Source organism: Pocillopora damicornis, chromosome 4 (genome assembly GCF_964200805.1).
Source record: "Pocillopora damicornis chromosome 4, jaPocDami1.2, whole genome shotgun sequence".
Classification (NCBI taxonomy): Eukaryota; Metazoa; Cnidaria; class Anthozoa; order Scleractinia; family Pocilloporidae; genus Pocillopora; species Pocillopora damicornis.
Window position 1 is genome coordinate 15,875,948 of NC_142673.1, and position 21,974 is coordinate 15,897,921.

At 38.3% G+C, this 21,974-nt stretch overlaps 3 protein-coding genes across 7 annotated transcripts in view; 2 read left to right on the forward strand and 1 right to left on the reverse strand.

Moving 5' to 3' along the window:
- The first annotated feature begins 1,353 nt into the window (after window positions 1-1,353).
- LOC113686734 (uncharacterized) lies at window positions 1,354-6,294 on the forward strand. Of its 4 annotated transcripts, none has more exons than XM_027204395.2 (3): window positions 1,354-1,488; window positions 3,417-3,575; window positions 5,014-6,294. In XM_027204395.2, exons 2-3 carry the CDS (start codon window positions 3,540-3,542, stop codon window positions 5,608-5,610), a joined length of 633 nt encoding a protein of 210 aa, XP_027060196.2. In that variant the 5' UTR covers window positions 1,354-1,488; window positions 3,417-3,539; the 3' UTR covers window positions 5,611-6,294. The 4 variants fall into 4 exon arrangements, with proteins under 4 accessions (XP_027060196.2, XP_027060195.2, XP_089061268.1 ...); XM_027204394.2 differs by having other exon boundaries at window positions 1,355-1,488; window positions 3,163-3,575; XM_089205142.1 differs by lacking the exon at window positions 1,354-1,488 and adding an exon at window positions 2,478-2,769.
- Window positions 6,295-6,747: 453 nt separating this feature from the next.
- LOC113686664 (uncharacterized) overlaps window positions 6,748-21,974 on the forward strand; it is a 35,886-nt gene continuing 20,659 nt past the window's right edge. Inside the window, exons 1-12 of one of the 2 annotated variants that reach the window (XM_089205144.1) lie at window positions 6,748-8,264; window positions 8,904-8,980; window positions 9,782-9,896; window positions 11,797-11,875; window positions 12,546-12,578; window positions 12,747-12,844; window positions 14,708-14,882; window positions 15,936-16,016; window positions 16,399-16,467; window positions 17,001-17,083; window positions 17,443-19,603; window positions 19,805-21,823. In XM_089205144.1, the coding sequence (XP_089061270.1) occupies window positions 6,848-8,264; window positions 8,904-8,980; window positions 9,782-9,896; window positions 11,797-11,875; window positions 12,546-12,578; window positions 12,747-12,844; window positions 14,708-14,882; window positions 15,936-16,016; window positions 16,399-16,467; window positions 17,001-17,083; window positions 17,443-17,537 (2,322 nt within the window). In that variant the 5' untranslated portion in view covers window positions 6,748-6,847 and the 3' untranslated portion in view covers window positions 17,538-19,603; window positions 19,805-21,823. Of the gene's footprint in view, window positions 8,265-8,903; window positions 8,981-9,781; window positions 9,897-11,796; window positions 11,876-12,545; window positions 12,579-12,746; window positions 12,845-14,707; window positions 14,883-15,935; window positions 16,017-16,398; window positions 16,468-17,000; window positions 17,084-17,442; window positions 21,824-21,974 lie in introns of both variants that reach the window. The other variant, XM_089205143.1, reaches the window with a different exon arrangement.
- LOC113686710 (histamine H2 receptor-like) lies at window positions 17,829-18,842 on the reverse strand. The gene has a single exon (XM_089205145.1). It carries the CDS (start codon window positions 18,840-18,842, stop codon window positions 17,829-17,831), a length of 1,014 nt encoding a protein of 337 aa, XP_089061271.1.

Consider the following 21,974-nt stretch of genomic DNA (forward strand, 5'->3'; position numbering starts at 1 on the left):
TTTCAAAACACGTACTTTGGACAGTGAGCATAAAGAAAAGTACGACAATTTTTGTGGATTAATCCAGTAATACGGAAAAGCCTTTATAGACCAAAGTTGTATGTCTGTAAACAAATTTTATAGACCAAAGTTGTATGTTCAAAGTGGCTGGCTATTGATATCGTTCTTTTCACTTATGTTGTTTTAGACTTCAACTACGCTTCAGTCCATCAAAAGGCAAAAAGAGCTTGCCAATGTCAATCCATCTTCATGTCACGCCTGGTCGTTAATACATATTTATTCCTTTTATCTCTGAGAGTGACTAACATCTAATTTCTCCTTACTGTATCATGGCTGAATAAAGCATTGAGGTAAGAAGAATAACGGAAAATAATCGCCAATCAAAGAATGTCTTGATTGTTCAACAGCAAATGTACAGAGAACATTGGGGAGAATAGGCATTCTAATAATTCTTTTTTTACTCAGAAAACAATGTAACAACGGCAATGTTGCAGACATCGCAACGGCCGAGTTTTTAGTTCACTACGACCGCTAAATAATCACAAACGATCGATGGCATCAGTGACGATTGAAATCGTTACAATTTCTGAATTTTACATGAAGGTTTAACACTATCGATTGACATTAAAAAAACTATGATTGATATTTAGCGCTATCGATCTGTCTCAGAACACTGGCGATTTATAATTAGCGCTTTTGGTTGGAGTCTTACGACGAAGTTTTGTGCAACAACGCAAGCGATTGAGGTTCAACACAAACGATTGACCATTTTAAAACGGAAACTAAATTGATTTACAATTACAATTTGTTGATGGTACTAGCGATTGAGTTTTATCGCTAGCGATCGATATTTTAGCACTAACGATTGAGTTTTATCACGAGCTCCCCATAATATTGGCTCAGCTTGTAAACAGTCCTTAAAACATCTGTTGGAGCGTATTGTAAGCAGTGCTTAAAAAATCTATTTTTCAAATGGCATCTATTTTCCAGCACGCAAGAAAGCGAGAGAATAAATACGCGCACAAGAACAATCGGCTTGCCTTGTAACGTTGAAAAAATAAGGTTAAATTTAGTACTTTTTGACAATAAAAACTGAAAGCCGGAGTGGACTCATTCAAAGTCAACCTCGCTTCAGCACTTTCTTTAGGTGCTCATAGGCTTATTGAGCCATCTCGCACATGAAATCAATAAATGCACTTAGAAAGTTTAAGCGTACGTGCTCCTTTACTTGAGGGGTAGGGCCAAAGGAAAAGGATAGATTAACAGAGAAATAATTTAAACAGCTTATACTGAACACTCCCGTCTGAGCTGACTTCCGGTTATATAAAAATATACTACTGGTTACGTCATCATTATCTTTTCCAGCGTCTGGCTAGACCGGCTTGCCTTGAATTTCAACCGTGTTCCATTTTCTCACACAACAACAGCTCGAGTCTTTAACTAGTTGCGCTCTGACGGTTAAAGAAACCGTAAGACTGTGTTCGAAAGGTAAGAGAAATCTTAACGTTATGTAGGTTGAGTTGACGAGATCGCGCCAAAGAGGACTAACGCTGTTAAAGTTTTAAATAACACTTAGCTTGTGTATTGAACTGAGTGGAAAAACAAAAATGGATAGACAAATATTGAAACTTGTCATCGATCACTAATATTTGTGAGAATGCATTATGCAAGATTGCCAGTTTAGTTCTTGCCGGAAGAAGTGGAACACAACAAAAATATTACTTTTATTTACCAATTTGGAACTAACAGAAAGAACTACCATATTTCCAACGTTTAGAATTGACAGAATTATTGAGCAGTTTGCATCTCTATGCTCCGCTCACGCAAACACGTCAGAACACCCATTGCGACGAAGACAATTAATGCTGCATCGGTTATTACTCATTTATATCATAATTTATTTGTACTAAAGAGCAAATGCGGCATGGTTACACAGTTAGCACAAGTTTCCAAATGAGAGAGTGAAAACCAAGTTACTGTTGTACGTGTATTGACAAGACAGTGAACGCTTTTTTACAATAGCTAATTCAACATCGTTTCGAAATTGCTGGCTAGTTTTAATTAGGCGCAGACTGCAATATTCGTTATACAAGATAGGTTAAAGGGGTAAAGAAGAAATATTTTGCCCACAAGATGACCAAAAAATAGCTAGTTGTTTGGACAACATGTGATGCGTTTGACAAACATGTGACGCGTGATCTCGTTGCGCTTCGGCAATTGTTACACAAAGCGAGAACTAGAGTGTGACTCGGGGTCAAACCAAGGATTATTCAAAGAATAGCGATGCAGCAGAAACACTTAGCGTGATTAACACTGTTATTGAAAAGCATCATTCAATGCGGTTAACTTCAAACATTTGTATTACGGCTGCCGACAAACTGTTTTGTCTCTCGTACTTGGGGGTTGTAATCAGTTCTGGAAAACAAGCCTCCCGCTACCAATCGAGCTAAAACAGTTTCCATTTTTTTAATCATTATGAGTCATAACCAAAGATTAGATTCCAACTCAAAGTTGATCGGTTCCATTTGATCCGTTTGACTCCCATCACGCTTCTCTAACGCCCGATTCTGACATAGCTCCTTCAAAGCAATTATCGATCCAGAAAAAAATGATGAGATGAATTAAGTTAAAATAGGTTTTGATTCGATGTGAATCGTAAACCCAAACGACCACGACAATCCACTAACCATATGGGAACTGTCAGTAGTGTTGAGGTCATGCAAGAATTTTTTTGATGTCGTAAACGACGTGCAAGCTGCATTATTGCAAGTAAGTCGATAGGACTAGCAGTTATTGATTCAGAAAGCTAGACCAGAAAGCTATATTTGCTTCATGCGTTTCAACGTTCACTCCAAAGGAAATATAGTTTACTTCGCATTTTTTAAGCTTTAATGGCAAGATCCAATGATAATTTTTATTTTTCTTAAGTGTCACCCCACTGCGCAGTCCTTGCTACTAAACATGGCGTCTGCTGGCAGGGTGCAGTAACCTGTTGTAACGATCTGCACTGTTGTGACGGAAAGCCCCTTTGTGATGTAAATGTTATACAAATGCGCTTTGTGTATTCTAGCCATTTAAATTATGTCAACTGACAAAATCTTAAGTGTGTTTGAGAGTGTTTCCAGATTGGGCATGTCTGATGATTAGTCTATGCATCTGCAGGGCACCTAGTCACTCAGCCAAGCAACGTATATAAACATGCGAGGTGACTACGTATTGAATGCCTCAAAATACAAGTCTCTCTACCTACATTGCAAGGAAACTTCTCAGTTACTGCGACGTTCTTCTCTCGCTCAAATGTGCCACAGCAAAATCCCTCATCCGCATGGCATATCATATTTGTAAATGATTAACTACGGCTGGATTATTCACGTAATACGGATTTTGATTACACATTGCTGGCATATTCTTTGCAGAAACTTAAGAGGACGCATATGTAGTAGCTTCCTCTACTCAAGGCGAAAAAGCACGTTCTCGGACACTTCTCGTTGCCTTTCAAGCCATAACCTCTTGCTGGGTAGGCCAGCACACTCACTGAAATGAGCTCCAAGAGCCCTAAATTGAATAGGAACCAGGTAAGTGATCGTAACATCAAGAAAGGACCGGTAATAAGTCCATTTACTCAATTATATTAAAGACTGTCGACCTTTGACGGGACTTGAACCGATCATTTAGGGGTACATCAAGCGATCGTAAACAATACACTAGAATAGGAACTGCTTTAGTGGTTATAGGGAAGTTTGCTTTCTTGATCGGTGTGATTTTGTAGCTCAGAGTATATACACCGAACGACTCTGTTAAAATGGCGGGATATTTATTATAGACTGATGCTTTTTTGTGACACATGTCGTCGAAGGACCGCTAAATTCGAATTAACCTCGGAAAAAAATGTCTAGTGAAATATTTCTATCAAAGGCGAGCGTTTCAATTAAATCTGCGAAGGAGGTGTCCGCTCCAGAAAGTTAATTCTGGCCCTTTGATTTGTTGCTGCCTATTTTGTATTTGTAAACCGACCAAACACAGGCAGCTGGCCGGCAACAGCTTGCAAGTTGATCAAATACACTCCAAAGAAAAACAGCACTTCAAGACCACACACAAACAAACACTGAACAGGTTATCTAACTACTCAAAAGTGAATAAGTCTTAAAGAGAAAGCAGGCCTTAGTGTTTGTATGCCGTCTCTGTTAAATTTGATCCGATGGAAATAACATGCTTTAGTCGACTCTAATCATTGTATTGTTTTCATTCTTTCACTGTTATAGTACCAGGATTTACTTCTTTGTTTCACTATGCAGATCTCTCTCAGGAATTAATGATATCGATCCGTCTCCTGCCACATACGTTTCCAGTTTTTAAATTTGAAATTAAAGATGCCGGAGCGTTTCGCTTTTCTTTTTCTTTCTTTCATCACAAATTTAAAAATAGAAATGGCCGTTGAATTTACCGACGTCAAAAATGTGGTCACGCAATAATCACATGATAAGTGCTTTTAATCGAAGACCGGAATTCTTGGCCTTCCTGTTTACCGTGTTAACTGTTACAACATTGTTTCCATTTCCGGTTTGTTCATTGTGATATTCTATGAGTCGTGTTCGAACGCGGTGAGTAAACAACCTCGGACGAGACTCTTGTATGAAGGAAGCATGCAGGTCTCATACTTTTATCACTCCCAAGTCTCGTAGCCTCGATGTTGAGTGATCTCGCCTACAAGTTTAGACATATGTATGTGTAAAGGTTACTCCAAACCTTCGCGGATCAACTTTAGCCGATTTTTTTTTTATATATATATAAAGATAGTTATATAACAGAAGGAACGTTAACAGAGTCTGTTATCACTGCGACACCCACTTAAATGTGCTTTGTTTACAAAAAGTTTCCCAGTTACTTAGGGATGGATCAAGTCTTGTTTTAAGCATTCTAAAGCACCTCCCTCTTCCCTCAGCAGGAACTGAGCCTCCCAAACTCTTACTCGCTTCACTTATCTTACCTCCCTTCTCCTTCTCTTGATTTCAGCTTGAGGCCAATGTAAATATTTTGAAGGAAGAAATCAAACGACTTCACAAGGAAATATTTCAAGTCAGGACAGAATTGAAGATACAAAGAGCGAGAACTCTGGACTTGACTTATGATTTACAAGAGAAAGAGCAGGAGCTAGAACAGCGAAAGAAAGATTATGATCAAGAGATGAATAACATTATTTCCAAACTTCTTCTCCTAGAAGGGGATTTTCGAAAGGAGCAAGCAGAGATCAAGACACTTCTCGAAGCTAAGGAAGTCACAATCGAGTCGCTGTACAACGAAGTCACCACAAAAGACAGGCAGATCGAATCACTGCGAAAGAAAATAGATTTGTTAAAATCGCAGCCTGAAAAAGACGATAGACTAAAACTGGAGAAGAAACTGCACTCACAGAAGTTAGAAATTGACAATCTTCGGAACGCAAATGCTCGTTTATTAGAGTCTTTGTCTCATGTCAGACTCAATACGCATAGCAATCGTCAAGCAAGATTACGGAGAAGTTCTACGCCAGCAAGCCGCGGGCATGGAAGAAATCAGCTGAATAATTCAGAAATGCCGGAATGGAAGGAGGAACTTTCAGCTTTTTTCTAACCTGTTCATTACTTGAAAATACGTGTCATTCTTCTTATCGGTCGGCATTATTTAAAACATATGTCAGCTATTGATTAAGTTGGGATTCTTGCCATTTTTCTCGTTTGTAAGACTTTTTCAAAACCAGAGCGACGGGCGGATAGAGAGCTTCGCGCGATTCAAGGGAGAACGCGCGAGTAAGGAGCAACTCCCATTTTTCCACTCGTGTCCATAATTCTAAATGAAACTCTCTAAGATATTTCGTACTCAGACATCTATGTGTTATCTATAAATAATGTATAAATTAGAGATAAATATATCGATTGCATGGAAAAATATGTTCAAAGAACAGTGAATATATCGAAATATCTAGTGAATCTCAGAGCTCAAAAATGTCAGGATGAGGTGTCTTGATGGAGGCCTCAAGGTATTAACTGTTTACATATGAGTCATGGTTATGGTTTTTTTCTTCTTAGTCAAAGAACGCGTGGGGGACGACTAAGGTTATCATCGACACACTTGTATGGGTCGCTGTGTGTTTAAATGTGTTGGTGTTATCCAAATTATAGACACTGCTCAAGTGCGAATTAAAGACAATTCTACTTCTTTTACCAATAGAAATTTTAGGGGGAAAATATTGAGTTCACATAGTTCCTTCCGTTATTCACTACAGAAGAATAAAGATAAGATTTACTTCCTCTGAAAGTTTTTGTTCTAGCATAAAATTTATCACAATTCGGAGTAGCTTGGGTGCTAAAGCATTCTCATACCTCTCCCCCGACACCCTTCTATTGGGCTTCCCTCGCCTCAACGCTCCTCCAGCGATTCTCATAGAACATTGTTTTGTGCTAGATAAACAACATCAAGCCAGTGAAGTTGGTTAACTTTGTTGGTTACATTTTCTGAAATTCTGTTGCATTAGTTTGAATTTACAAGAAAAGTCAGTTGAAAACTTTCCTTATTGTAGTCAAGTACAACTGACCAGTCCCAGACGGCCTACGTGTAGCCGTACCCTCCCCCACTTAAGGTGAAACGGAGGCTTCCGGGGGAGAAGGGTACGGCTACACGTAGGCTACAGTCCGTTAAGAAATCGACCAAAGTCCTATCCAGGTTTATTATTTTAAAAGTATCCAAGTCTTCCGAGAGAGTCTGGGCCCTATCTCCCTTGACTTTCAAATGTTTCTAACATGGCGGACGCAACTGTGCGAATTTGAAGTCTGTTCTAAACATCAAGTTAACGGGATTTTTCCGGAACGGGATGTTACGCTGTTATCAAAAGGCCTTAAGAGAGTTAGAAGAAAGCAGAGACAGACAGAAGGCCGCAAGCGAGGTTGAACAACTGAACCTGCTTCACGGCGAACAAGTCAAGAATGGTGAACATTCGGTTAGAGATGAAGAAAAAGTCGAAGGTAAACGTGATAAAATGCAAAAGAGATCCCACAAACAAGAGGATTATTCTACAGCAAAAAGCACATCGCGGAAGCATCATAAACCTAAGAAGAAAAGGGAAAAGGAGCAGCCGGAAAAGAGGAAAAAAAAAGAACTGGAAACTGTACACGATTCAACGACTATCATCGAGGCAGCAGCTCTTGAATGGGATGAACAGCTAAAATATAATCATAATGGAATCAACAGGAAAGCGAGGAAATCAAAGAAAAGACATGGTGATGAAGCAACTTACACAAATGGCGATAAAAGATGCGAAACTCAGGCAAAGAAACAAAAAAATGACTTAGAGATTGTTTCAGATACAGGAAAGAGGAAAAAGAAATTAAAAAGAGTGCACACACCAGAATTTCCAGAGGGTACAGACGAAAATCACAAGAAGCTTAGTGACGACCTAGAGATTGTTTCAGATTCAGAGAGGAGGAAAAAGAAAAAGAAATTAAAAGGAGAGCACCCATCAGGATTTCCAGAGGGTACAGACAAAAAACACAAGAAGCATAGTGACTTAGAGATTGTTTCAGATACAGAGAGGAAGAGAAAGAAATTAGAAAGAGACCACCCATCAGAATTTTCAAAGGGTACAATAAAAAAACACAAGAAGCATAGTGACTTAGAGATTGTCTCAGATAAAGGGAGGAGGAAAAAGGAAAAGAAAGTAAAAAGAGACCACCCATCAGAATTTTCAGAGGGTACAGTCAAAAATCACAAGAAGCATAGTGATGTAGAGATTGTTTCAGAAAGAGAGAAGAAGAAAAAGAAAGTAAAAAGAGACCGCTTGTCAGAATTTTCGGAGGGTACAGTCAATAAACACAGGAAAGATGAAAAAAATAATGGTGAAAATTGTACTACAAGCGATCAAATAACAGATATAAACAAGCAGGCATCTGTGGAGCAGTGTATACCAGAAAGGTCAAAACATGATGTAAGTTCTCAAGGAGAATCTTCTCAGTCAAACACTCATCATTCAACAGACAGCCCTGGAAAGGTATCTTTAAGACCTAATCACAAAAAGAGGAAGAGAGACAAAAGCAAAGATAATTTGATTGGAAACAGAACCCTCAGTGAAAGTGTTGTAAATGGCAATAATCACAGAACTGGAGTTATGGAGAATGTAACTGTTAAGCCAAACATTGATAAGGCAAAGTTAGCAGAAGCTATAAAGAATTCTGAGATAATTCAGGAAAACTACTACCTTTCTAAAGCACAAAGAATTGAATTCAGTGAACAAGGTAAGCATCCTTTTTCTTTAATTTCATTTGTATCCCTTCAGTTGTAGTATAAGATATGGTAACTGTTTATCTCCCACAGTACTCTTACAAGTCACTGAGTAACATAGATGTACATATGCATGGTATGTGCACTTCAGTCCATGGTTTAAGATATAACATGAGCAATGAACAAAGTGTCTGCTTGTAAATTGCAGTACAGTATGTGTTAAACCACTGGTATGGAGATTCACCATTCCACAGTCACTTTATCTTTTGATTGTTGAAGTAAAGTTATCTTAAATTAAAATTGTAATTTTTGATGTAAATCATTCAAATGTCCATTATGATAAACACACACACAAATGACAGGTTTCAAGTTTGTTTCAAGAAATCGTGGGCGACTAAGTTGTAATTGGTTTGAGTTTTGTATATGATTGGTTGAGAAAGTATCATTAGTTTTCTGAATCAATCATAAAACAAAGTAATGCAAACCAATACAATCTGGGATTTTGTTCCACACTCAGTTGAAAATTTGGCTACAATTATGTCTTGATTATCTTGTAAAGTATAGTTCAAATTGATCTCTTAATGAATAAGCTAGGGTTTTGGGAGAAAGTTCCCAAGTTAACCATTTTTCTTTTTTATTTGAATTTTTGATAGGAATAACCATAAGAATAGGACAATGGTCCACACATGAGATAGAGTTGTTAAGATATAACATGGCTCAATTTCTGAAGGTATGATGGCAAATATTGACCCAGTGCAGGGCCCTAACTCGGTGGATGGAGCAGTATGTTTTGTTAACACTTACCTGCTGATTAAAACTTATCTGATCGGTTAATTAACAACATGAGAAGATAAATTATGTTATTTCATCTATTGATATCATAGCTAGTATATTAGCTGTAACATGATTTACACTAAAAGTCAGATTACTTAAGATTACCTTCTTATCTACGCCTGTCTTAAGTTTGTAGCATCCTTTATTTGTTGACAGTGAAGATGTCTTAATATAAATGGATGATTAACACACCCTGAAAGTGAAAAGAATACAAGTTGTATACTAACCCTGTAAAGATTTGAGTAGGGTGGTCATCTGAGGGTAACAGAGGAATGAAATTTGTCCTAAATGAAAGCATTATTATCTTTTTCCTAAACAAGTCAACCAACAATTCCAAATAATGAGATTAACCCCTTGAATTAAAGAAGGGACTTGGCTACCTTCTCACCGTTTTTAGTATGACATCAAACAAACAGATGATGTGAATAGACAAGAGTATCGAATGGAGAAAGTTATTGTGATGTAATGCCAAATCCTCTCAACTAATTTAGAAGGAACTGTGTAGTACAAAGAGGGAGGAATTTTGAGATAAATCGCATATGGGGAGATATAGGGTTAACTGAAGGATGGTGAAAAGCAAAAAGCAAGATACTGCTTTCAACTATTATTAATTCTGGAAATTGGGCACCCTGACTTTAAGATAAACATTTACCTTTAATGGTGATAATGAAATGAAAATTCTGCATCTGTTTTCTAGTGTCATAACCTCTCAGATCCTGCCAGGCTCCTGTTTGCTTCACGAAATAAGGATTCAGAAGAAAGGATTTATTGGACTCGTTTTGTCCGTAGAAATAAACTTCTCAAAGAGCTTGGTAAGCCAAGTGTATCCTTCTTGTCCCTTCAATTATCTTAGCATGAACATTTGTGATACACAATTATTGGTTCAACACTCAAACAAGTCTTAGGTTAGTCCATTTATTATCATCTTACACTGGGAATCTGCTCTCTAGGCCCCTGTTGTACTAAGGGTGGATTACTCTATCCACTGGATAAATCTCTATCTGATGGAAGCCCAGTTTGTTTTGCTAACACATATCCTCTGGATAGCAATTTATCCCTTGGATAGTGTTATCTGCCCTCTGATCAACTTGACCCAGACAGATAGATATCAGTGCTGCAGATAGAGCTATCTACAATGTCTATGGTGGATACAACCATTTACATTGCAAAAATAATAATAATTATTATAATAATAGTAATAATGATAATAATGGTTTATTTAACAGATCCATAGATGGCTCTTCTCAGTTAAAATACATTATTTGCCATTTTAAATAAATTGCAATATTTACCCTAAAAAAAAGTTAAGAAAATAAAAAAAATATTCCTAGAAAAGATTACACAACACAATTAAAAGTAGATGTAGGAATAACAGATTTGAAATTACAGTAAAATTGGCTAATCACTTTGCGTTCTAAACCTAAAAATTTTGCTTGAACTGTCTGGTAGTAGTGGTAGAAACAGCTATCATGTTCTCAGATAAAGCCTATACAATTTACAGTAGATACAGTTATTTACACTGTCTATTGTAGAAACAGCTATATACACTGTTTATGGTAGATACAACTATTTGCAATGTCTACAGTAGATGCAGCTATCTACCATGCCTTATCTGGTTATAGATACAATGTATCTGCACTGACTAAAGGAGCTACAATCTTTTATTATTGCTATGCCAGATACAATAAATCATCCACAGTAGAGGTCCCTAGTAATACAGTTTTCAGTAGATGTAAGGTATCCACATAGGTTGCAATAAATGCATAAATCTCCTCTCTGTGTACCGTAGATACAACTACATGTATGTTTATTAAGACTGTGCACAATATAAAGAGCTATGTAGGCTCTCCTCTTTAGTTACATCTACATGCATCTACCATGTCTGAATCAGACAAAGCTACATGTATCAACACTGTCTCTGTTACATGTAGATACAGCTGCCTTCACTGTCTATGACAGATGCTAGGGACCTTAAGCAAAACAGGATAGGGACATGAAGGAGGGCATGGCAAAAAAAGTATCTAAAGGGTAGAACAATAGCTCAGCGTGTGGTTTAAAACTTTGTACATTTCTTTGCCATGCTCTACAAAATAGTAACTTGAAATCACCAAAGTTTGCACGGTCTGAGATCAGAAACCATGATGGCAAATTATTTATGTTGCCATTTGGAAACAAACACTGCCATGTATGTTATGATGATGTTGAGGCATGGCTCTGTAAGAGAAATTAAACACATCCAGCCATTTGCAAATCTGTAACTAAAAACAGAACTTGGTTTATTAATTGACAATTTGTGTGGTCTGAGAACAGAAACCCTGATGGCAAATTATTTCAGTTTCCATTTGGAACTGAATGCTGCTCATATATGTTATGTTGGAGTTGAAGTGTGGTGCTGTAATGGACAGTGAACACATCCAGCCATGCACAAAATTCTAACTACATTTTAGAAATATATAATGATTTCATTTTTTATTCTATGTCTTCTCTGGTGTGGCTGTCATGACTGCCTGTGGTTCCTGCAGTTACATGTATCTACACTACCTACAGTACATGTAGATACAGCTATCTACATAAACTTAACCTTATTAAGGGGATATTTGATGTAATACTGGAATTTCTTCTGTTTAAACATGAGAATTTCTCTGACTTAAAACAGTTTGACCTCTCTTTAATACACCCTTGAATGTTTGTCAATATTCAACGATCTTGTAGGTAAAGGTATCCAAAGGTCACCGCTTTCTATCTACCAATGTGCAAGAAGGATTTATGATGAAAAGAATTATGTTGGAGCGTAAGTTTATATAATTTTGTGTTGGCACAGATTTCATACTTCAGCAGTATTGAAATTCGGCACCCAACTCTGAAGGCATAGTTTTGCTTTAGTGAGCATTTAACATTTTAAAAATTGCTTCAACTGTTATGCTTTACAACTAACTATTTGGAAACGTTGATGTGTCTTTAAAAGAGTGAACTGCATTTAAAAAGAAGTGCATTGTAGTGAGGCAAATAAATGTCTGTAGACAAAAATTTCCAACCACATGGGCCAGTTCACTGCTCCAACCAGAAAACTTACAGAAAATCTTGGCCAGCACTACAGGCTACAATTTTCTGTAAAATTTGTAGCTTTGAAAAAGCACCTTGTTTGTTGTTTAAATGATCAACTTCCACAGTGCAGCAGATCTTTGATAGCATCTAACCATTTTACAACTGAACTTTTTAACTTCCAAGATTTGATTGTTCATTCTCCTCTCTAGCTGCTACACATTTCCTTGCAAATTAGTTACAAGAATTTGGTGTTAAGATCATGATAACAACTTCTACTTGATAAGTTTGAGTATTCTCATTACCTGTTTGATGGATAATGAAAGGTTTTTATTAGTTGTTGTTGTTTTGTGTGTGTATTTAACTGATCATTTGTGTGGTGCTCTTCATTGTTTTCATGTGTTTTAATTTTTCTGCAGGTACACTGAAAGTGAGATTCAAAAATTGAAAAGGTACAGTTCACCCAGTAACCAATAATAGGTGGACTGTGTTTAGATTTCCGCAAGTTTAAAAAAATTATTACATTCAAGCCCACTGATGAACTGTTAAACATCCAGTGTATAGAATAATGTCTTTTTTGTTGCTGTTATGGAGTTCAGTTTCTATTCATTTTCACCCAGGTTGGCTGAAATACATGGCTCAGATTGGGTTGGTATTGGTGAGGTGATGGGTAGAAGTTCCATGTCTTTGAACCGCAAGTATGCAAAACTAGTAAATGGTAGGTACATGTACAGGGGTGTATAAATGGGGGCAAGGGGGGAGGGGGGGGAGAAGGTCAGTAGAATAGGAAGGGGGAGGTTAGGGGAGGTGGGAGTGGAAAGGGAGCATTTTCACCTTCTTGTCCTCCTGTCTCTGACCAGTGCAGCTGTAAATGAACACTGTTCTACGACAAGATTATTTGGTTTTACCGACTGAGTTGATAATATTAAGTAACCACCGTAAAGGGTTTATAACGCTGACGCTTCGGGCGTTAGCCCTTCGTCAGAGTTAGCCGAACATCAGGTTTCGAAATTCTATATGGTGGCCCCTTTACATTATTAACTCATCTGATAAAACAAAATTATATTTTTACACCTCCTACTGACGCAGCACCATAGTTTCTCTAAAAGCTTTCCTCCTTTATCCAATTGAAGTTCTGCAATGAATGAATGAAATGAATGAAAAAGTCCAAAACATACCTAATGATCTCATCTGAGCAGACATTTCCCAACAGTAGTGTAAGGCGGTTTGACTAACTTTACATGTGCGTTACCCCAGTTTCTGTCGATTAAGTAGAAGTCGATAACGATAAAAGATAAAACTAGGGCCTAAATCAGTCAAAATAGAGCGTCCAGGGTCCCGTTTCTCGAAAGTTCCGGTAACTTAATAGGCCCGAAGCCACATTTTAGAATCGAAAGTTAAAGAATAGAGAAGTAGGCTCTGGCGCCCTAACCAGTCCATTTTGTCTCTTATGCTGCTACTTTTACTGTATAATTCTCAATGCTTTTGAAACCTCCATTGTGAATAAAAACAGAACAGCTTTAGGGGGCCATTAAGTTACCAGGACCTACAAGAAACGGGCCCTAGGAACGTGAGTGTTACAATGCTGTTTTAACGAGGCTAATCAACATAATTTAAATTTAGCTGAAAACTGCATGACCAGATGCCACGTAGCAGTCATACAATTGCTACTCGATGCTCTCTTCCTTACATAATTTGGTTTTATCAACTGAGTTAATCATGGAAATCGGCCACCCTGAAAAGTTCCTCGCCTTGGATGGTAACCGGTCAAGTCGCCCGAGAGTCATCTCGCCCGAAGTCATGTCGCCCGAAACCTGAGTCGTGTTCTTCTTCTTGTTCTTCTTCTTTACGGAGGCAAATTTACATCACGAACTCAGTTGATAAAACGAATTATCGTGTAACAACCCCACATTGACAAAGCACCGCAGTTTCTCAAGAAACTTAACCCCTAAAGGCTTTCTTAAGTCTTTCCTGTCGGGTAACTCTGCATACGGAGACGTATAATGAGAGTTCGTTTCTCGCGGCAGTGTGTTGTACATAGTTGATTTAGAGGGGATGATAACCGAACACGCTGCATGTGGAAATCAGTTTGTTTTCATTCCGGTAGTTAGTTGTATAGAATGTTTAATAGATACCGGAAAGGAGAAAAATATGCCCTTACTCCTGCACACAATCGAAGTTCAAATGTTACAGGATTGTTTCATACATAGGTGCGAGAGAATGTTTTTTATATATATATCAGCCACGTTCAAACCCTCCTTGAGTTTTGTGGAAAATACGTTTAGAGCATGTTGCCAATAAGGGAGGCTATGAGTAGACGCTTTGTTCTGTTTTCAACAGTTGTTTCAAACCGTTTTCTCAAGACTCCTAAAGCGTCTTGATTCGTGATTTTCGAAAATTGGTTCTCAACTCGAAACCCGATTCTTTATTGATTCTCGAAGCTTTCGAGAATGGAGTTTCGAGTCGAGACTGCTAACTCACATCATAGTAATAATCCAAGTGCTTTACCCCACAACATCAGCAATTTATTGTTCATGGCCAAGGTATTGAAAATTAAAGTTTGTTCATGATTCCTCCACAGATGAAGTTGAAGAAAAGAAAGGAAAATGGACAGAGGAGGAGATTCAGCGTTTGAACGAAGCTGTCCATGTTGTTACAAACACTTCTGAGGAGGAGGCAGTTTATCATGACATTTACTGGCCGGCAGTCTCGCAGATGGTCAAATCGAGGGGCACTGAACAGTGTAGAAGAAAATGGTAAACATTCTCAACACTGGAAAAATTATTTCGAATCCCATTCCTACATCTCTTGCATTAATTTTTTTTATTTCCAAATTGTTTTTTCCACGGACCTGGGAAAGGGTGGGGTGGGTGGGTGCAACACAGCTGTGTACGTATCGCACGGAATGGACTCATAGTTTTGTGGTCTTGGGTTCAACATTTCCTCCCAGCTTTTGGCTAGATTTGTCCTCAGTTGCTGCAAATTCAACTCCTTGGCTGCGTTTTGTAAATAAGCAACTGGTTTGCTTCCAGGCAGCTGGTGTTTTTAACCACTCTACATGTATAGTTATTTAATATGTCTGTAAGCTTTGAGCGTTGAACTTCAAACTCCGTCATAGTTGGATGGTTAGTAATCATTGTTAGTATAATTACGCACGCTCTGATTGATCGAGGATTGCATTATCTCTCATAATAATTACCTCGTGCAAGGTGATTTCCGTGTGACACTTGATTTTAAAATGGCTACCGCGCGTTTTGTCGATGTTACGCAGGAAGTGATAAACGTAATAGAAGAAAATACAACTCTGAAGAGCACAAAAGATCATTCTAAGTTTGGCGTAACAATTACTTAAAGTTACCGTGGTAAGCATGCGTTTGTTACTTTGTGCATCGTGAACTACTTCTAAATTTACAGATTCCATGCCATGCAATCCTTGCTAATCCCTTCCATTCTTAAGCATTCTCTCCGTGAAGTGTTACCCATTTTAACGTTATAAAACTGCCAAGGAGCTTTCTTGCAGTAGTTGGGGACATTTTTCCATAAGATTCCAAAACCAAAGCCAAGCACCACTCGACTTGGTCACTCGTGTTTTCCCAAGTTTCATCCAGTGAGGTTCCCCACCCACCCCTTCCCTTTTCCACTCAAAGCTCTCCAAGCTCCTCCTTGTAGAATTCACATTCGCTCTGTTGAACGTCGTTTCTTTATTCTTAGTTCCGGTTTTACGACTCTCAGTAGAAAAGCTTTGTATTTTAATAGAGTAATGTTTTTGATAAGAGATCCGATGTGAAAAAATTGCTTTCCCATTTTAGGTTGCACAAGTTGTGCTGGAGCATGAATGACAATGAGGTCCAGAGATGGACGAAAAGTGATGACATGACACTTGTGGAAAGGTTTGGTGAATGACTTTTAATCCATTCGAAAAAAAAAACGGACAGATTTTACATGATCTAAACTTGAAGAAGATGGATGATGAATTTTGAGCTTTGTCACAAAATGAAGAGGATAAAAGCTTCTTATTCTTGGTACTCATATGGCGCTCAGGCTTTCGTCATTGATTATACCATTGTTATGCAGAACCCGTATATTTCTTAGTTTGTATGACTCTGAAGTCGAGGAAGAATGTGATGTGGGGTTGAATAGACATTTAGTCTGCCTTCGAAACATAGATTCGATCGAGAACCTTGCACACCGGTACTTTGCAAAGATCATGTTTTCGCGCAAAAGCTTACTTGGTATTTCATTGGTGTTTATGTAATAAATTCTTTTTCTTAGCCTGTATGAGTCTGAATACATGGAGGAGTTTGATGTGGATTGGATGGACATTCAGTCCGCGTTTGAAACGTAAGTTCAACAGTATTAAATACATGTACCGAGTCGCTGATATATCTTGGCTCGTTTTCCGCCGCTCTCTTGTATCCGGTCCTCTCTCCTCCTGGATTCGGGGGGAAGAGCGCGGGCTCATATTCCCGAACAGCGGCTCGTAATCTTGTCTATGATATATTGTGGTCGCTGGAAGCAAACATATGTGGGAAAACGCTGAGATTTTCTCATCGGGTAGGGTTCAAATTTAATCATTCACTGGTCTCCTCATCGCGTTGAAAACCAACTCGAAACTAATTTCGGAATCGGTTCTCTTATTTCTATAGTCTTAAATCAAAAATGAGATTTTCTATACAACAATAATCGTAGATTTGTTTTAAGTTTAACCGTCTTCCTTTTGGTACCCTCTCTTCTTCTAAATACACCAAATTAGTATGTCTTTTTGTCTAGGAAGGGTATTCATGTATATAGGGTTTCTTAAAATCACTCGTCAGTGTTCCAGGTGCCCTAAATCTTTTTTGCTCGTTTATTTGTTTGTTTTTTTACAATTGCAGTAAATACTCGCCACATTTTCTTTGCCATAAATATTTAAATCTCAAGAAGAGCGTACCCAACTACCAACTGTTAAACTTTGAAGGTTAGTGAAATGTTTTACAGTGTCATACAATGCTCGTTTGATTTTAATCAAATTTTTTTTTATGCTCTAGTCTTGCTAGCTGTAATTGCAAAAGTGGCTATCACTTTGTAGTTATGAGTTCTCTCCTCTTCTCCTCAACATTTTCGTTGTAGCAACTTACATTTGGGAAACAATGGCTTGAAGAGAACTTAAAATCTCATGCGTTCTTCCATTCAGTACATTTCTTCGTTCACAGATTTTTTCTGATTCTTCCTTGCTGTATACAAGCTCCCCTCGTGCTTGCTTTCTGCAATCTTTTCCTTCTTCAATGTTGTTTACTGTTGGCTTGGCCTTGTTTGATTGCCTGGTTTTCCCCCTAGAAATTGTGGATTATCTGTACCAGCTCTTTGTAAGAGCTATATTGGAAGCCGAGGCACAACTGGACAGCGGATTGCTCAGCGACCAGACAGAGTAGTTACAACCTGTGTTTGCCGTTGTGGCTACATGACCCAGAGAAGACAAATTTCAGAGAGGAGATATTTTTTATTTCTAGGGGAAAAAATGGAATTTTCGAGTGGATTATAGTAGCATTTCCGGGATTTGCTATATAGGCACACTATGTGCTGCGCGTTATTTCCATGACATTTTTTTAGTGACTGCAATCCCATAGTCGGCAGACGTATATTCTGCAAGAAGTTTTGTCCTTCGAGAAAAGCGTAGCAATTAATTTGATCCTTCTCATCCCGTTTTGTTTCTTCAATTTCCTTTAATTGCTGGCTGTGATTTTACAAGAGCTTAAAAATTCACGCAGACTGCTTCGAATCCCCTTATTTCTCCAAACGTAAATTCCTGGATTAAGACAGCTGTTCAAGAGAACTGCTGTCTCGCCAATAGGATAAATCACGTGATATAAAAGGTTTCTTGGTGCCAAGCCAGCCTGGTCGACAATGGTGGCGCAGAGGGTCGGTGTGAAGCACAGGAACAAAGTTCCAGCCACAAACGCCACTGTCTTGGATGCTTTGGCTTCTCGAGGACTTGAGTTCCCTGGTGAAGAAGGCTCTTGGGAAGAGGATGCGGAAGTGTTGTGCGACAACTGTACGTTAACCTGGGCGTTACAGCGCTTGACCAGCCTAAATATCCTAAAGTACACAAACAACGTGATGATGAAATTTGCGATTATTACGAGAGATATCACTCCTATTTCCTCATTGCTGTTTATCCCGAACAAGAATCTCACAGTTAGCAGTGTTCCAATCGAGATCACCCAGATTGTGACAGTGACTGTAATCAGACATTTGGAGTTGACCTTCTCAACATAACGATACGGATAAAATACTGCCATGTATCTCTCAAGCGAGATCAAAATCAATGTCAGAAATGACATGCAGATACATATCACTCCAGAGAACGAGTAAATAAGTAGCTTGTCGCACGGAAAGTCAGCGAAAGCAGTGGTCAGTTTGCTTGTTTGATAAATAATATATGAAGGTTGAACAAACGCGCCAACCGTCAAATCTGTCAACGCAAGGCACAAAATGGAGGTATTTGCTACATTTCGAAGCTGAGGCTTTCTGAGCACAGCCATAAAGACTAAGACGTTGCCAACGATTGTTAACGGACATGTAACACCGTTTAGAACACACAGCACTAGAGTCACGGAGCGGAACAAATCAGTTTGAGGAAAGGGAACCATTTTAAGACCTGAGAATCCGATATTTCCGCATACAAACCTCTCGGTTGGGTTACTAACATTCAGTGCTTTGATATATCCTTTTTCCATTGTGACCTGAATCTTTTCTGGGCTGTTGTTGAATGAAGTTGTCCTCAATCTGAGGCTAAATATTTTAAAATTGAATTTACGAAGAATTGAAACACGTACGAAACAAGACAACTGTGAGCCTGATATGTCTTGTAACGATGCGCGTGTTTAGTCTGTCAATAATTTCCGCATATACGTACACATTTGCCGCATGTTAAAATTTACACTAGGTTTAGGTGTTAAAATCTTTTCATCTCCTCTGTTTACACAGGAATATAAAAACCCGGCCGGCTGTCTATCTGTGCAAACTTTCGTTTGACGCGCTCTTTGTCATTTCAGTAAGTTACAGAGAGAGAAGATTAAGTGTCAAAAAGGTTACTCGTCCATCACATCAGCAAACTCCCCCAAAAGTTTGTTGTAATTTGAAACTGAATTGACAGGCTCCTTTGTCCAATCATCGTTGTTAATAAAACTTATCCGGTTTGCGCTAATGTATGAAAATATTCTAGTCTAATTACAGACTGCTGGGTTTTGCAGACGTATTATTCCTACAGAAAAGGATTTAAATGCATCAAGGACTATTTCTTAGACGCACTTTGCGTAGCTTTGATACTTACAAAGGAAATGAAATTAGAAAAATTGTGCAATCATTTGCCCCCATTTTTTGTACTTTAAACAGATACTGCTCATGTTATGACGAGATGAAACATAAGTACTTCCTATAGTTCGTAATGTAAAAGAAAAATTAATTCAAAATACAGTATGGGCCAAACATATTAAAGGTAAGATACTCTGTCGATACAAACCCTTTTTTTTTATCTTATTCTCAAGGAACACTCGTCATCTTAGAACATATCTTAACTGCGCATGTTCGTAAGCAACACTTCTTGGACAAGGAATTTTTATTTTTTACACTTAAATTATTTCGCAACACGTTGCAAGCTTTCCTAATTACTCTCGTCTTCGTAAATAATTTTTTTAAGGTGAATGCGTGGAAACTGTACTCGTTATCGACGGCAAAGTGGATAGGACGCTACAACGACGGTACATTGGGGCTGCTTGGAAACACCTAAAAATCGGAGTGTACGAGCCCATCCTGCAAAATTATACAAATATAAGGATATTTTTAAATTTGAAAAAATTAGGAAATTCTTTTTTTTTTTTAATTTTAATTTCTTCAGCACATTTTTTTATATCTTGTGTTAAATTTTTGAGCGACATGCGATAAAACAATTAACTCCAACTCAGCGGTCAAACTTTTGGCATGCGCAGGGGGATCGATTTTGGCCGCCTGCGTGTCAATTTCCCGCGCAAAATTTCAAAGAAAACATAGGAGAATATAGCTGTGGCACAAGATGAGCGAAAGATAATTTAAACGCTCCTAGCCAGAAATCTGTAAAATCAGCTAAAGTAGGGAGAGATTAATAGATAAGATAAATGGTTTATCACCGTTTGCAACTAAAACATTGAATTGTGCGATTATTAAAAAAAATATATCAATAGTTACATTAAAAGGACTACCAGTAGTTTATAATAAGTTTGCAAAAAAATTTGTTTTTTTATGTCTGTTACGTTTGTAAATAAAATATGTCGAATAAGTATAAAAGTCTAGTAGAAAAAGTTTAGGTAAAAAGGGCATTTAAAATGATAAAACTGTTGCGAAATCTGTTCGTCTTGAACACGGGCCTAAACTTCCGTTTGTTTCTTATGTTCAAAGTATTTGTGTTAAAGGTAGAGTAAAGCCGGTCATGAAGCTTGTTCTGTTCGCTCTGAATAGTTTTCTTGAATAGTTTATCAACTAGTTCCTGACGGCGGTCTGAAAGTTTCATTAGGCCTGATTTAGCCGATGCCTCTATATGAGCAAAAGGGAAAGATGATTCGCATAGCCCGCTTTTGTACTCTTCAAGTTCGTTGGAGAGGCATATGGGGAGACTGTTATGAAAGACGTACGTGACATGCATACTCCGTGATCGGACGAGTGCAAGTGCAGGCCTGAAACCGAACTAACTCACGGATACCAAGACCGAGAGCGTTTAAGCTGAGATAAGCTATACAAGCGCCTCTTGGCTTTCTTGATGATGTTGTCAATGTGGCAGTTCCATCTCAAATCCTTGGATATGTTGAGGCGTAGTATTTTGGCACTGGCAGCTAGATCAATAGGCATACCATCAACAACAACTGGATCGAATAAAGTGGTGTTGTTAGTGTTGAAGTTTATACGCAGTTCCTTGCATCTCGTCTCGTTAAGTTGAAAAAGTTATCTACGGACGCACGGTTTGCCAGGATGTCAACAGCGGCTTGGATATAACTCTCTTTTTTTCTTTCTTATCGTCTGCGAAATTGTGGTATCGTCAACATATTTCCAGAGATCGGTGTTAGAAACATTTAGCTCGTTGATCATAATGATAAACAGCCACTGCCCCAGTTTTGTACCTTGAGGAACTACCGCCGGACTGCACCCCATTCCGAAAAGCAGTTGGGGCCGAGCTTAACTCGTTGTTTGTGCGAAGTGAGGAATTCAGGGATCCAGGGGATGACAGCCTCAGGGATTATAGTCTCAAGCGTGCGTGTTTTCTTTTCACATGACTATTTGCATCTTGCGTGGCAACCAAGGTCGACTTCGCGGAGATAAGTCCGCAAAGCCAGATGATGTGGTGGCTGCAGGTCACTTGATTTCAACAGAATTTTAATTCTTCTTAGGGGAATAGAAAACTCCAGACTTTTCGAACACGACGCTTCTTCAAGTTAGGGTATCCTGTGATTTACCATTCAGTGTTTTGAGCTTTATCAAAAAAAGTTACGCTTCTAAAACTGGCTCCTTTGGTTGTTTGTACCTCGTCGTGGACAACACAGTTCAGACAGCGTGAAAGCGTTACAGCGTTAAAACGTTTGCAAAAGCAGAGAAGTTTGACCGCTGTATTCGTAAACTGTAACGTGCCAAGTTCTTCGTCTTCGTAGGGAACTCGTAAATCTGGTGAATCAAGGCAAGTCCAAAGCCAGAGGTAAAATTTGTATAAATTATGATGTGCTTTCGGAACACTGACAAGGTTTTAACATTATTATTGATGATTAGAGTGGTTTAGCTGTAAATGATGATGAAGCCATGTTGCGCTATTTTCAGCAATCTCTGCCAGGCTGTTTTTTACGTCTAAA